This window comes from Parus major, chromosome 3 (assembly GCF_001522545.3).
Source record: "Parus major isolate Abel chromosome 3, Parus_major1.1, whole genome shotgun sequence".
In the NCBI taxonomy this organism is placed as follows: domain Eukaryota; kingdom Metazoa; phylum Chordata; class Aves; order Passeriformes; family Paridae; genus Parus; species Parus major.
Window position 1 is genome coordinate 28,147,278 of NC_031770.1, and position 14,421 is coordinate 28,161,698.

At 36.2% G+C, this 14,421-nt stretch overlaps 1 protein-coding gene across 1 annotated transcript in view; it reads right to left on the reverse strand.

Moving 5' to 3' along the window:
- Positions 1 to 14,421, reverse strand: part of RBKS (ribokinase) — a 70,586-nt gene that overhangs the window by 48,550 nt on the left and 7,615 nt on the right. Inside the window, exon 2 of the mRNA XM_015620720.2 lies at positions 1,564 to 1,696. Coding sequence (XP_015476206.1) covers positions 1,564 to 1,696 — 133 coding nt within the window. The remainder of the gene's footprint in view (positions 1 to 1,563; positions 1,697 to 14,421) is intronic.

A 14,421-nucleotide genomic window follows, 5' to 3' on the forward strand; every position in this document is an offset into this window, starting at 1 on the left:
GAGGAGAGGAGAGGAGAGGAGACTCGAGGAGAGGAGACTCGAGGAGAGGAGACTCGAGGAGAGGAGAGGAGACTCGAGGAGAGGAGACTCGAGGAGAGGAGAGGAGGGGGGAGGGGAGGAGAGGGGAGGGGAGGAGAGGGGAGGGGAGGGGAGGAGAGGAGAGGAGAGGAGAGGAGAGGAGAGGAGAGGAGAGGAGAGGAGAGGAGAGGAGAGGAGAGGAGAGGAGAGGAGAGGCTGGGTTTTACTGAAAGAACAGAAATACGTTTTTGCAAAGTACTTAGTAAATGTAGTAGCTACTACATTTTATTATGAATGTGTATGTTTCCATTGCACTGAGCAAAGGGTAGACCATTAGAAAAAATGAACCAAAATTTGCACTTGCAATGGACAAAAATCCTTCAACATTTAGCAGGAAATATCAGAAAGGAATTCACTGCCAGTTCTTTTTTTACTTGAATATGATTGTTCTTGAATGCAAAGATGATCAAATATACACAATATGAGAGAAGTACAAACATTGTAAAAAATTAACCAACTCCACACTGTAGAACAACTAGTGATAATAATTCACAGAAATGCTTTCAGGTGTAATTTAAATTTATAGCTAACGTTGTTTCATCTAAATATTAGATTGAATTGAAAGAACAGTGAGGAAGGCTTCTTTGAGACATTTACAGTACTTCTCAAAAAATCCTTGACAGAAAATGATCCTACAAATTTAGCATCCTCCCCAGCTGTGGCAAAAAACGAAGTATGTCCAGTCAATTTGAAGTTTCATCTACAGTTAGCACAAAATAGACAATAAAGACTACAGAGAGAAAACATTTGATCTTAACCATAGTAATGAACACTCAAAACTTATAATGTTTAATGACAAAAATCAAAGAAAAGCATTGTAAGAATATAGCACCTGCCAAATTGAATCAGCCCAATGGTCTGTAAGCAAGTCTTTAGAGTTGTAGTATACCAGACATCTCAAAAAAGTAGGCAAAAATATGCCATAGCACACAAAGGTGCTAGAATTTGGATATGATCACCTTATCTTAACCTCAAGTAATGATATAATAATTCAACACTCAAAGCACTTTTAAATTCCTTCTCAGATTTGTCACTGGCTTGTCAGTGTCTGATTTTTAATCATCTACAAAGTTAATTTCAGAGCGACCAGAACTCCTAGCACCTGAATGCTATCAATGAAGTGCTGATTGCTGTAACAGGGGAAACATAAAGAGGAGGGCTTAATCAAGATTTCTTAAAATTTGAACATGTCTAACTCTACCCAATTGTCTTTTCCATGGTATGTCAACCTAAGTTTTGCAATCCTTCTCTACATGCAATTTCTGTCAGATCTGTAGCCAACTAGTCTTTGGTTCTGGCAGTGTTCTTAAACAGGTTCCTCCATGCTTAAATTTATAGCTGAAATAAGAAAAAGAAAGGAAAATTAGAGAGAGATTTTAAAAAGCCAAAAACATACCAAAATATTTTGTTAAGTGACCAAAAGGTTTACTGGAATTTGCGTGAACATTCAATTCAGCTGTCACTGAAGAGCAAGTCAGTGCTTACCTTGCAGATCAGCGAGGTCTTGGCCCCAAGTCGAGCAGACTGGACACACTGATTGGCTCCTTTCCCACCAAAACCAACAAAAAACTTATGTCCAAGGATAGTTTCTCCAGCTTTTGGCAATCGCGTAGTAAGGCTATTCCAATTTAAAGCAATATTTACACACATTAGTGACTGAAAATAACAAGCATCTTCAAAATAAGAGGTACATTGTTATAATCCTAAATGGCTCAACAGTCAGCCAACAAGACTGAAAAATACTCAAAAAACCTTTTAGGGTTCTACTCCACATCCCATTAGTTTAAGTTAATTCCTTATATGCCACCCAGACAAGTTTCTTGTCCCCTCAAGAGAGGGACTGCATTTCTTTGGTTCATGTTTCTACAGAAGTTGTACCTGATCCCTGACTGGGATTCCCCAGTGTTAAGTCAATACAGATAAACTATAAATCTATAGGTCTCACTGTTCACAGAGTTTTTTTACTGTAACATTAGGCTCAAGTTTACATATAGTTCATTTAATTCCATTACATCCAATTATACCTCCTTAAACTACCCTTAAGTAATTTTTCATTCTGTCGGTGTTCACATGCCTAAGAATTGTAATCGTTACCAAAACCTGCTTCTCTTCTGCTGTCATGCAGGCACATTGTTTGTATTTAACATTTTTCTAAATTTTTCTCTTACAAATCAAGCTTTACAACTTCTCAGCATTTTGTTTTTTCTTTGAATGCAGTCCAATTACATTTACATCCTTCTGCATGCCCAGAACCAGATGCACTAATACAAGCTGAAAGCCATCAGGAGTGTATTCTGGTTTAATTTCTATATTGGAAAAAAACAAAACAAAACTGCAGTTTTGTTAACCCTACCAGATGCTTTGCTATCTCAAATAAAAGTTGAAAGGAATAAAAGACACCACCGAGACTGTAGGGTAGAATTTCCCAGAATGCAAAGGCTACCTGACCTGACATTTGTCATTTCTATTAAAATACATAATCCAAAGATGCATTTCCAACACTCAGACAATCAAAATTTCTGCCTTCTCAAGCCATGAATTCCAGGCACAAGGCCTAAAAATGTAATGTTAAAACTGCATACGCTACAAACAAGTTCACAACACATGGAAAGAGAAGGCATTCTATGATGTATTAACAATCTGCTCAGTTAACAACAGTTACCTCAGGCAGTTTCCAGAAGTCTGCAGGACAGAAAGGGAGCATGGGGAATGGGAGCCTGAAAGAATGCAGAAGAATCTATCCTAATGATGAAGAGATTAACTTTAGCTATGTTTGTCAATTTATAACATCATTTTACCAATAAACCTCACAGCAGCTTCAAAATTCAAAAACTGAGTTCTGGGCTCCTCAGTACAAGAGAGCCATGGAGGCCCTGGAGGAGGTCCAGCTGAGGGTAAGAAAGATGATTAAGGGGCTGAAACATCTCATGTATGAGGACAGTCTGAGGGAGCTGGGTCTGTTCAGCCTTGAGAGAAGATGACAGAGAGGGAACCTCATCCATGTCTTTCAGTATCTGAAGGGAGAGTGTCAAGAGGAAGGAGCCACGCTCTGCTCAGTGGTGCTGAGCAGCAGGACAAGAGGCAATATGCACAGAAAGTTCCACCTGAAGATGTGGAAGAACTTCTTCATTGAGTGGGTGACTGAGCCCAAAAAATCTCCCTTACTGGAGATATTCAAGAACTGCTTGGATGAAATGTGCCATGTGCTCTAGGATGACCCTGCTTGAGCAAGGAACATGGAACAGACGATCCACTGAGGTCCCCTCTAACTTCAACCATTATGTGACTCTTTGAAAATTTTCAGCCTTCTAATTCAGAATAAAAGATTAGACATTAGGAGAAATTATTCATCGTTGGGGTGATGAGAGACTGGAACAAGTTACCCAGGGAGGTTGTGGATGCCTCAGCCCTGGCAATGTTCAAGGCCAGGTTGGATAAGGCCTGTGTCTAATGGGAAGTGTCCCTGCTCATGGCAGAAGAGGTTGTGAATGGATGATCTTTAAAGTTCTTTTCAAACCTGGATATTCTATGGTTCTATGCTTCTGCACCATGCAATCACTACAGATTGTTTTTTGAAAGAATATGAAGAATATGTGTATATTACTTTTTGAGCTTATGCTGCACCTTCTGGGGCATACGGGTGTTTGCAGAATCATTCAGAACTAATGACAGAGTACAACCTAATTTACTGAAAATTCTCAGGGAAAAGCAAACATTTTTCTCTCCAATTTTCAATTTCTTCAGTCCAAAGGTTTATGATCATTAGAAAGTCAAGAAAACCTAAAATGAAACTAGCAAAGTCAAACAAGTTCCAAACTCCCAGAAAGTAAGATTTTGGCTTTGAAGGAGTTATTACAGGTCCATGCTTCATCAGGAATTATAGTTTCCAGAGAGATGCAGGTAGGGATGCAGACTCACATACAGAGACTAATACAGCATGCCCAATTTTAGTGTGAGGATAGCATACACATTCACCAAGTTTCTTTTGTGTGGGTGGCCACACATAAATCCCAGAAAAGTCACAGCTCATAGCACTCATTTCCAGAGATTCAGAGCCAGGAACATTTTGTTATGAAATGTTTGAACCATTTTCAACAAAAAAACAAGAGTTTTTTTTTAAAAAATACACTTATTACCTTATATATAAATATAAATATATATATATATGGAAAGGATTGCTTAGCTCCTAACACAGCTGAGTTAAAACTATTTGCCCACAGCAGCATGTTGGGAAAGTAGAATTAGGAAGAAATTATAAATATGACTTTGTAGCCAGAAAGGCTAAAGAAGAAATACAAATGATAGCACGGTTTGAATAATTCAAAGAAACCGGGCTGGTATGCCAGAACACATTCTTTCCTGCAATAAAACCAAGCTGAGACCCCTCATCCTAGCCTTATAAGGAAAGGTCTGAAGGACCCTGAGATAACTAAAAATATGCAAAAATAGCGATTTCTATAGGTTGCACACAAATGTTACTGTATTAGTATACTTATAAAGATTGGTCAGTGAAAAAATAGAATATTCATATGTATAGATTATATAAGTAATTGTAAAAGAAAGTTCACGCTCTTAGTCTCTCTTAACTCCTCTCTTAGTCTCTCTTAGTCTCTCTTGGTAACTCTTGGTAACTCTTGGTCTCTCTTAGCTCTTAGTTCTTTTGTTTTCTCTTGTTTCTCTTACTACGTTCTCTTGCTGCTCTTTCCTGCTCTCCTTTATCTCTTCTTCCCGGCTCTCTCACTTCTGTTATGTTCTGTAACTCTCTTTCGTAGCAATCTTAAGTCTTAAACTCATGTATTCGTATCTTACCCTCTTTTGTATTGTTCTCCCTGAGCCCGCCTTGAGCTCTATCTGTTGGCTCATAGCAGGCTCTCTCTCTCTCTCTACCCCACGCCCTGAAATAAACTTCTAACACCTAACTCGATTATAGAGGTCTTTGCCGTGTCTCTGACCGTCCCCAGAAAGCGTCTCCTACAGCAGCATGCAGAAAACTGTTTCCAACAATGAACTACATTCCAACTGTATGCTCTCAAGGAACAAGGTGCAACAATAAAGAATATAGATAAATAGTAATATGTAGACAATACTCCTTAATGGTAATGTCTGTAATTTATCACCATTTTCACCACTGGAAACAAAAGCAGAGATGGTTGTGGACCAGAGAATGAAGGCCACAAAACTCAGCTGAGGAAGCTCCTCTTCAGCTACTGCCAGGGTACTACTGCGCATACACATCTACAATCAGGTGCCATTCAGTAAGGACGGATGTTTCACCCAGCCTGGGTAATAAGAACAAATAGCAGCTTTTGTATAGTTCCTTTCAACCACACATCTCACTACACCTTACAAAGCAGAACAACATCATTATTCCTGTTTTGTGGGTATGGAACTTAGTCAAGGCATTTTCACTTTTCATGCCTTGGGTCAGTCAAGAAGCCAGGGGTAAAACAAAAAATAGAGATCAGCTTAATCCACTGTCTTCTCATTTAAATTCTGCAGTATAAAAATGGCATCAATTCTCAATTAATTTTTCTTCCTCAGGCTCATTTGTTTGTTGTTTTTTTTAAGATTATATCTTATTCTAAATAGAATTTGTTTCCACAAAAAGTCAATGTATTTTAAAAAAATGATTACCAATTTTCGTGATTCCAGAACACATATCCTAATAGCACTGCTCAGAGTTCATTCAAAGTATGTTCAACCATAAATATTGTTGTTTTAACAGTGGCCAGACTATGACTTAATTCTTCTCTCTTTTATGTTAGCATCAACATGAGACTCCAGTGGAAGCATCATAATTTCACTGGTTTGAAAACAGGCTTGGTGAGATGAGAATTTCGGTCCAAGTGCTCCAAGTAGCATGGCATAACAGCTGCCAGTGGGAATCAGCTTGTGGAAGACAGGGAAATGACCTTTTTTATTGTTTTGATGGAAAGGTACAAGGCAAAGGGCAAAGGATCAAGTGCAAGAGTGATTTACAAGCAGTCAATTTTTAAAGTAAGCTAAAACAGACCAAGAAAGAATATGCAGCAACTTCCTATAGCTCTCTACAAATAAACCCTTCACTATATTTCATTTTAGGCATAATTGCCAACTATTTCAGACCAGTTCTTCACTCCAGAAGCCCATTCTTATTTTCCATACAAAACAAATTTGGAGTACTAATCTACATATGCAGTTTTAACTTTCACTGAAACCAGTATCCTGATTTTTTTGCTAATATAGTGGTATTCTCTCATAATTTAATTCTGCAACTATACTAAATTTTGATTCACATCAGACAATTTTAATGAGCATTTCAGGCTTCTGTTATGAGCAAGCAGTGATGACTAATCTGTATGATTAAGAAACCCTAAAAATTCTTGGCTTATTCATGGTGTCACAAAGAATACCCAAAATAGCCTAAAAGTGATGAAATAGCTAATGTTACTCCAAAACTAGGCTAAATAAGTTAATTAGAAAAAATGTCACATGAGCTTTTCAGAATTGTTACATAAAATGTTTTGCAAAGCCATTTACAACTTTTGACGTAATTTGAAAACACTGACCTGAAAAACCCAATATAAGTTACTATTTAACAGACTCCTCGTTGCTTACATGAAAAATTCTGCTCTCCTTTGAGAGGATAAATGGTGCAAAGGATGCTCTTATGTCTTATGAACAATCAGAAACTGAACTTGAAAACTCCCAATAGATTCTAAGTAAAATAAAATTACTGTACATTTCGCAAATTGTGCACAGTACGACTGAATCGTATTTATGAGGAAAGTTCAGACTGAAACATCTTGAATTACTTTGGACATTACAAGCAAGGAATATAATCACTCATAATTTCCACTGAGTTTTTACAACACAATACTTGTAAAGCACACTGGAATGCTGCCCACATTTGTTTGTGACAAATGAAGAACCTTACATACACTTATGTTTCAGAAGTTTGGGATGAAAAAAAGCATATACATAAGAATACTACCACTGCACTAACTTCAACGCTCTCTTCCAGTGTGTGCCACAAGTTCCCTTAGAGGCTAGAGCTGATTAGTATTTGTATTTAACGACAGACATCCCTCTGGAGAGATGGCATTAAAGCCAGAACAGAACCCTTTACTACATTGTTGAAGCACTGAATCAGAGGTGAAAGCAAAAGGCACCAAGTCATTAATGTAGCTTTCCCAATATTCTGGGTTTTCTCAAAAAGTTCCCTTCTAAGCAGTGACTGGATCATATATAGAGATATAAATTATGAAGAAGGAGAAAGGGAGAGATGTATATTAAGCAGAATTTGCATAAATTAATTCTGAAATTAATCATGGTTTACTTCTGATTCTTCACACCTAACCACTGTTTGTTCATTGTTTTCAACACATGAAAACTAAAAAGAGGTATTATTACTGTTGTCTTAAACTGATGTGAAGCCATGCCCTCTTCTCAGCAGCATTTCCTCACTATTTCTCTAGCATTGTTTTTATTGCTTATAGAGGTTCCTAATTCAAAACATTTTTATTCAAAGGGTCATTTTCATTTGGATCAATGAATTGCTCCAATGCACTGTCCAGCAGCCAAGGTGGGCCTGTGAAGGGAGGAGCATGAGAGCCTCTGCCGGCAGCAGTACAGCTAGACTGCCCTGAGCCAAAGCTGGAACTTGGACTTGATACTACTTTGTGTTGAATATCCTTAATGCTCTGTTACTAAGGTTTGCTTAAGTAGTACAGTATATTTAGCTCATTAGATATAGATATTGGATATTAGATATATTGAAAAGGAGAGAATATCAGTACACTTCAGAGAATGAGAAAGGAAAACAGAAAAGCATATGAATATTTTTCTCTAAAAAAGCCCCAACAATATTCTCATCAGACAACTCAGAGGGGAAGAGATTTTCTACATTAGATTAAATATCACCAAAAATGCCTAAAATGACTGTCATTTAAATAGTATCAAAAGAAACATTCAGATTTTTCAAATTCATGAAGGAAGGTGAAGATGACCATGGGTACAAAAATAGCAGCAGAAATACTGAATTTAAAACTGACTTAATAAAAAGTAATATAATGTAAAGCTCTAAAATTTAGCTTTGATTATGTTCTCTTTGAATTACTGAACAAACTTGCTTTCTCCCCTTCTGGGAATTCCCTAGAATGGGGAAAATCCCAGTGAGACTAGAGTAGGTGTAACTAGCCACTGTGTAGTACATACAATTTACTGGCCTTTCTTGATTCTCACAACTGAACAAATACAAGGGAGAGAATATTTCTTGCCTCTAATATAACACAACATTGTGGTGAAAAAGTCTCAGACCTCTTTTGGATCTAGCTTAACATTTTGCGTTTAGCCTTGGTCTATTTTGTCTAGTTTTATTTTGAAGATTTGAACATGTGCTGTGGGAAAATATCCATAGCACAGAGACAAAAAGACCACACTCTTTTCAAACTCTGATTTTCTTGACTCATTTATGCTTTCACTTCTTTTAATCATCCACTGAAATATCTTACTGGGTGGTAGAAACTTTCAAGATTTCTAAAATGATTACCTCAGGAATTTACTTAAATATACTGTGGTTTAAGCATGGGGTAATCTGGTTCTAGGTTTGTAGACTTCCTTAGGACCTGTAATGACTGAGAGAAACTTAAAAACCATAGAAAATCTCTATTTTTTTTTCTTCAATGTTCCTGAACATGACAAGGTTTTCTTTAAAAAAAACCTCAAAACTTTTCAGACAATTCAAACACTTGCCTATTGCTTCGATGTTTTATGGTCTGGGTTCTCTCTGTAGCCCACAGTGATGAACACTGTAGAAGCACTACCCAAGCTGGTGTCAGCACAATAATAGATACTTACAGAGGAGTCTCTCTCCAGTACAGTGAGATGCAAAAACTTTACACCATCAGAGGGCTTTTTTGAAGTCTGTTTGATTTTACATCAAAAAACATTTGTCACCACAACACAAACAAGTGAATGGTGGATTGGTAGAAAGCAGCAGGAATCTTTTCAATGAGTTTTGCCATCAGGGAAAACATGTGTTTTATGAAACAGAAATATATATATAAACATATAAATATACAAACTGTTTATATAATGTTTATATATAACATTAATATATATATATAAAGACAAACTGGTTTGTAGATCTCATTATTGAGTGAGTAAACAGCTGAAATGGAACAACTGTAGAAAAATCTCTAGCAAGGGAGAAAATTAAATGAATGGCTGTGACTACATGTAGGAGGGACACAAGGGTTATATCTTCTTATATGTACAATCACACTTCAACTGAAAAAAACCCAAAATTTGTAACACATAGAATTAGCTGTCCACAGCTCTTCAAGAACTTCAATGAAGAATTTTGTTGACCCTTTATGCAGAATCAGATTTTACCCTCCTAGATATTAAAAGATGAAACAAATAGAAAGGCATCCAGATGAATGCCCTGAAGCATTTATGGTAGTACACTGTACTGCATTTCAGTGAAATTATGGTACTACAAATACAAAGAATTCCTAAATTATGTTACAAATATGAAAACTTGAACACAAAGAAATTATTTTTTTGACTAATTACCAAAAAGTTTTCTTATGGAACAACACACCTGTAAAATTTCCTCAACTCACTAGCAGTTAAATCTGGGTAAAAGGTGGCAAAACACTGATGAATTCATAATCTGTGGAATGTTTAATTCTGAAGCTGAAGTTCTAAAGAGATTTAAAAACTCAAATAAATCAATCTTTAGATATTTAAGTCTCAGCAAACATTCCATAATTCTTACCAAACATCTGTTTTATATTTAAGAAAGATCGTGGAAATTTTCAGAATTGCTACTCTAGCTTTATTTGCCTCCCACATTGTTCTTCATTGATGCCTCTTGATTACATTATCTTTAGAATGGCAGTTACATAATTATTTTCAATGCAATCTGACAGTAATGTTAGAATAGACCATCTCTGAAGCAGGCTGCCTACAGTTCCTGTGCTGAACATTATATCATGATGAAATACCAGTGCTAAAGCAGAAAAGAACACAAAACAAAACAACCTTTGCAACCCAAGCAAAGGGTGGTCTTTACATTTCCAAGGACAGAATAAGACAAATAAGACATGTGAACATTAATCTTTTCTATACCTCTTAAAAAAGGATTTATCAGACAACAGTGAACAAAGTGGAAATAATATGGTTCTTTAGATAGCCCTCAGGGTCCTTGTTCTTGTCATCATTATTTTCTATATCCTGGTAAATCAACAAAGTAAACTGCACTTCTGCTTTAGTATCATACAGAAAACAGGACACCTACCATACAAAATCTTGCTGTCAGTTTTTTTCAGGTAAAAAATAAAAATAACCCCCACACATCATTAAGTATTGGCATTTTGCACACAAGCATATTGTGTTTTATAAATAATATTATTAGGAGTAACATCATAGATGTGTTTTCACTACAGAGTCATCAAGCCAAAGTACAGTGTGGTCCAAGTACTTATAATTTTCTTCAATAAGATGTTGTTCTAAAAGCTTATAGCCAGGACAGCAATTTTGACAAATATGGTATTTTTATCAAGTTTGTCAGTGCAGCACTTCCTGCTGAATCTATACAGGTCACATACGGAAAGTATAACCAAAGTGAGACATCGTTTACATACATTTATTCAATGCATCATAGATAATGAAAGCAATAAATATATTTAAATGTATGTATATTTATTATATGGGAATAGATTAGAATAGAATAGTTCAGTTGGAAGGGACCTACAACCATCATCAAGTTCAATTGCCCAGCCACTTCAGGATAATTTTTTCTCAAGTTTTTACTTTGCAACTGTCTTACTGTTGATTCACTGATTTAAAAAAAAAAAAAGTGTTCTCTGAAGTTCCATCTAATTATAAAGGCATTAACTAAAATCTGGGTTTACAGTAACATTAAGGCTTGTGGGGCAAAGATGAGAATGAGCAGGATGTGGGGGGAGTGTGCATGGGTAACCTTCAATGGCCAAGATTAACTCTGCTGTGGCAGGCAGGAATCCCCTCTAGGTAAGTCCCTTTACCTTTTTCACAATTTAAGCTCTCTTGGGAGAGGTAGATCCTTAAATATCAGACAGGAAAAGTGCAATCCTGTACAACCCTAGCTTCTGATGATTACCAATAGACAACTCCTGTGCCTCCATTTAAGCAGAATTTAAAGAGCAACAAAGAATAAAATCTGAAGAAAAATCTGCACTATTTTGCTGCCTGTACATGGAGTAATACGAATTCCAGCAAAACCAACAATTACTTTTTTCCAACAGGTCATTTTTCATTTGGTCCTTTATGGGAAAAAGAAAAATGAAAACTAATTTTTAAAATGATTGAACAATACTAACAGGATATTCCAAATTAATAATACTAGCAGGATCAGACTATTAGAAAAAGGAATAAAAATTCAATCTCATTGCTACTGAGAACATAAAAAATGCCAGTCTTCCCACATGAGTACTGAACTTGATCTGCTTATGCTTTATTTTCGGCTCTGACCAATGTTTTTTTTTTCCTTTCTGCTGTTTATACTATGAAGGTTTATGCATTTTGTATAAACAGGGATCTGAAAGAACAGAGGAAATATAGCAAGTGATGGATGGAATAAATTAACAAAAAAGTAATTATTCTTTGGATGTAGAAGTTATTTTTGAAAGATGATAGACAGGGAAAGAGCAGTACAGAAGAGAAGTACACTAAGAACATGATATGTAAGGATAACAAGAAGAGGTGAAAGCAAATTAGGGGAAATTTCATGGTTCAACAATGACATGATATTAATGTCGCACAGGAGAAAAAGGAGGAACAAAGGACTAAATTCAGAAATGGAAAGAAGAGAGAGTAAAATACAGAAGAGAGCACATTGATATATTTGGGAACATTACCATCTTCTTATTTTATAATTAGTAGTCACAAAGATCAACGTGTTCTAAAAAGCTGCACCTACTTTGGCAACATACTACTGAAAAACAATTTTATATTTTCTTCAGCCTTGGAGTATATGATTCAAGGGAACCTGGATGTCAGCATCAAATAAATTACTGTAGCTTGATATAGGAGCTAACAACTGGAGCCATATAAAACAAGCAAACAAAACCTTAGTGGTAAGCTCCTATGGAAAAAACAACTCAGACAGCTCCTAGAGGCAACATAATATATATGACTGCCCAGAATTTTTTTACACAAATTTGTTGCCATTGACTCTGTATGACTTTTATTGCAGCTTTTGATTTGTGCCAGCAGCTCTTTACTGTCAAGAGTACTAAAATTCACCCAAAGATATTTATGTCTAGAAATGCATTGAGGAAAATTTTTATTTCCATTAACAGTACAGCCTGCAAGTAATTCATTAACAAGACAGAATGGAATATTAATCATAACATTCTGTGTATGACAAAGGGGGAGAAAATACAATATTCTTGGAGTTGGGTGCTAAAATCTAGTGCCTAACACCTGCCTATTGTGAAAAATATTTTCAAAAGAGTTTCTTTAGACAACTTCCCATTTGATTGTTGTGAATCTTGCACACCAGACACCTCCAGACTGAAAAGGCAAGCGACATTTTATTTTAAATGGTCAAAAACAGTTTCCAGTAATAGTAGGACAATAACCAAACCATTAAAAAACTGTGGAAGTTACACAGAAAAAGTATTTATTTGGGCTAGAAATTATAGATACTTTCATAACACAACGTAATATTCAATGTGTATCATGGAATACAGCAGATGCCCAAGGAATACCCTGCAGTACTGACACTGCTAGTGCCCACTGTATCACTGCTTTGCATGCTATCTACTTGGAACTGCTCAGCTGGTAACAATCCTACAGAGATTAAAAGGCAATAGTTCACTCTGTGCTATAATGTAAAACAATGGCCAAATATTACAGAGCATTACTGAGATAAAATGACATCTTTTTGTAGCACAAATTAATACAAACCCCTTTTTACCGTGATATTGGACAATTGGTAAATAAACTTTCATCCCAACGTTCTCTTCCCTGATCATAATTATTTTACTTCCTGACTTTCCATTTTCTTCCAACAGAGTTATCAACTCTGCGTTTTCCACAGACAGATGAAGCCTCAGAAGGAATGCAGAATAATGGGAAAGATGATGCTCAGGAGGTTGCTGCAACGTCACCTGACTGTATCATCAGCAAATAAGAATCAGGTTGGTCATAGCATTAGTAATTTTAGTTTCCCAAAAATGCATACAATAATTTTGTATATCCTTTTATTTCAGCCTGGTTCCATTTCAGTGAATGACAATGGGAAAAGGAATTTCTTTCTGTGGTAGTCACTCAAAAGGTAAGAATTTCAGGAAGAACCCTTTCACATCCTAGACTTCCTGTGTAACTGGACACATGCAAGTTTGTGTGTACTTAGAGCATACCATTTTGACATTTTTTCCCAAATGGTCATAGTTGAAAGAGATATTTTATTAGAGTTCAGTTGTGTTAGGTGGGAAAACAGGCTGAAATGTGCAGAGATGTTGTGTGTTTCTGAAATTAAACGACATTACCAAAAAATTACTATTAATTTTGTCTCATGTTGCAATACCCAGGTTGATGATGTCCTTTTGCTATAAACATTCATCTAATGTCTTTTCCCTTTCTTTTCACACTCTTCTTGAGGAAAGTCTACTTCCTTGGCTTAAAAATTCTTAAGTATTTGAAGGCATGAAATAAATTATGTTTTGAATCCACCACTCTCATCTTGCACCATTAGCAACTGTTTTACACTGGACTTTGTATCTTAAATGGATGAATTTTCTTTTGCCATTATGGTGTTGAAACTGGCCTATGCTGTCATCAGCCCATGAGAAAGCATGTACACCCTCAGGAAGGTTCAACACAGATTCAGCTACTGATAGCTTGCAAATAGGGCACCCACTAAAAACATGAAAAGGCTGATGATCACATTATTTTACTTTTGTGGGTAGTGTCTAATAGCTTACTGACCTCCAAAGGTGAAAAACTACATTCTAGTGAGAGCAGAAAATTTTGCATCTTTAAGGCAAACATTTAACTATCTCTTAATAACAAAACTATAAGGAGTGTCACTGGGTTTCAGACAAGTGTTCTTGGCCAGGTGAGAGAACACAAGATGGAGTAGCTGATTTTCTTCTCTCATTACTAAAATATACCCCAAAAACATATCACCTGCAAGGAACAAAATGTTTCTAGATTCATTTACTCCATTACCCAAGTGAACTCTCTAGAGGATTGAGCAATTGTTTCCCAGCCTCACATGCACTAAAACGAAAAGCTTGGTAAATACTAGCTTTATCTCACAAACCATAATTTTTAATTGCTAACACACATAGGAAAGGCATAATCCTC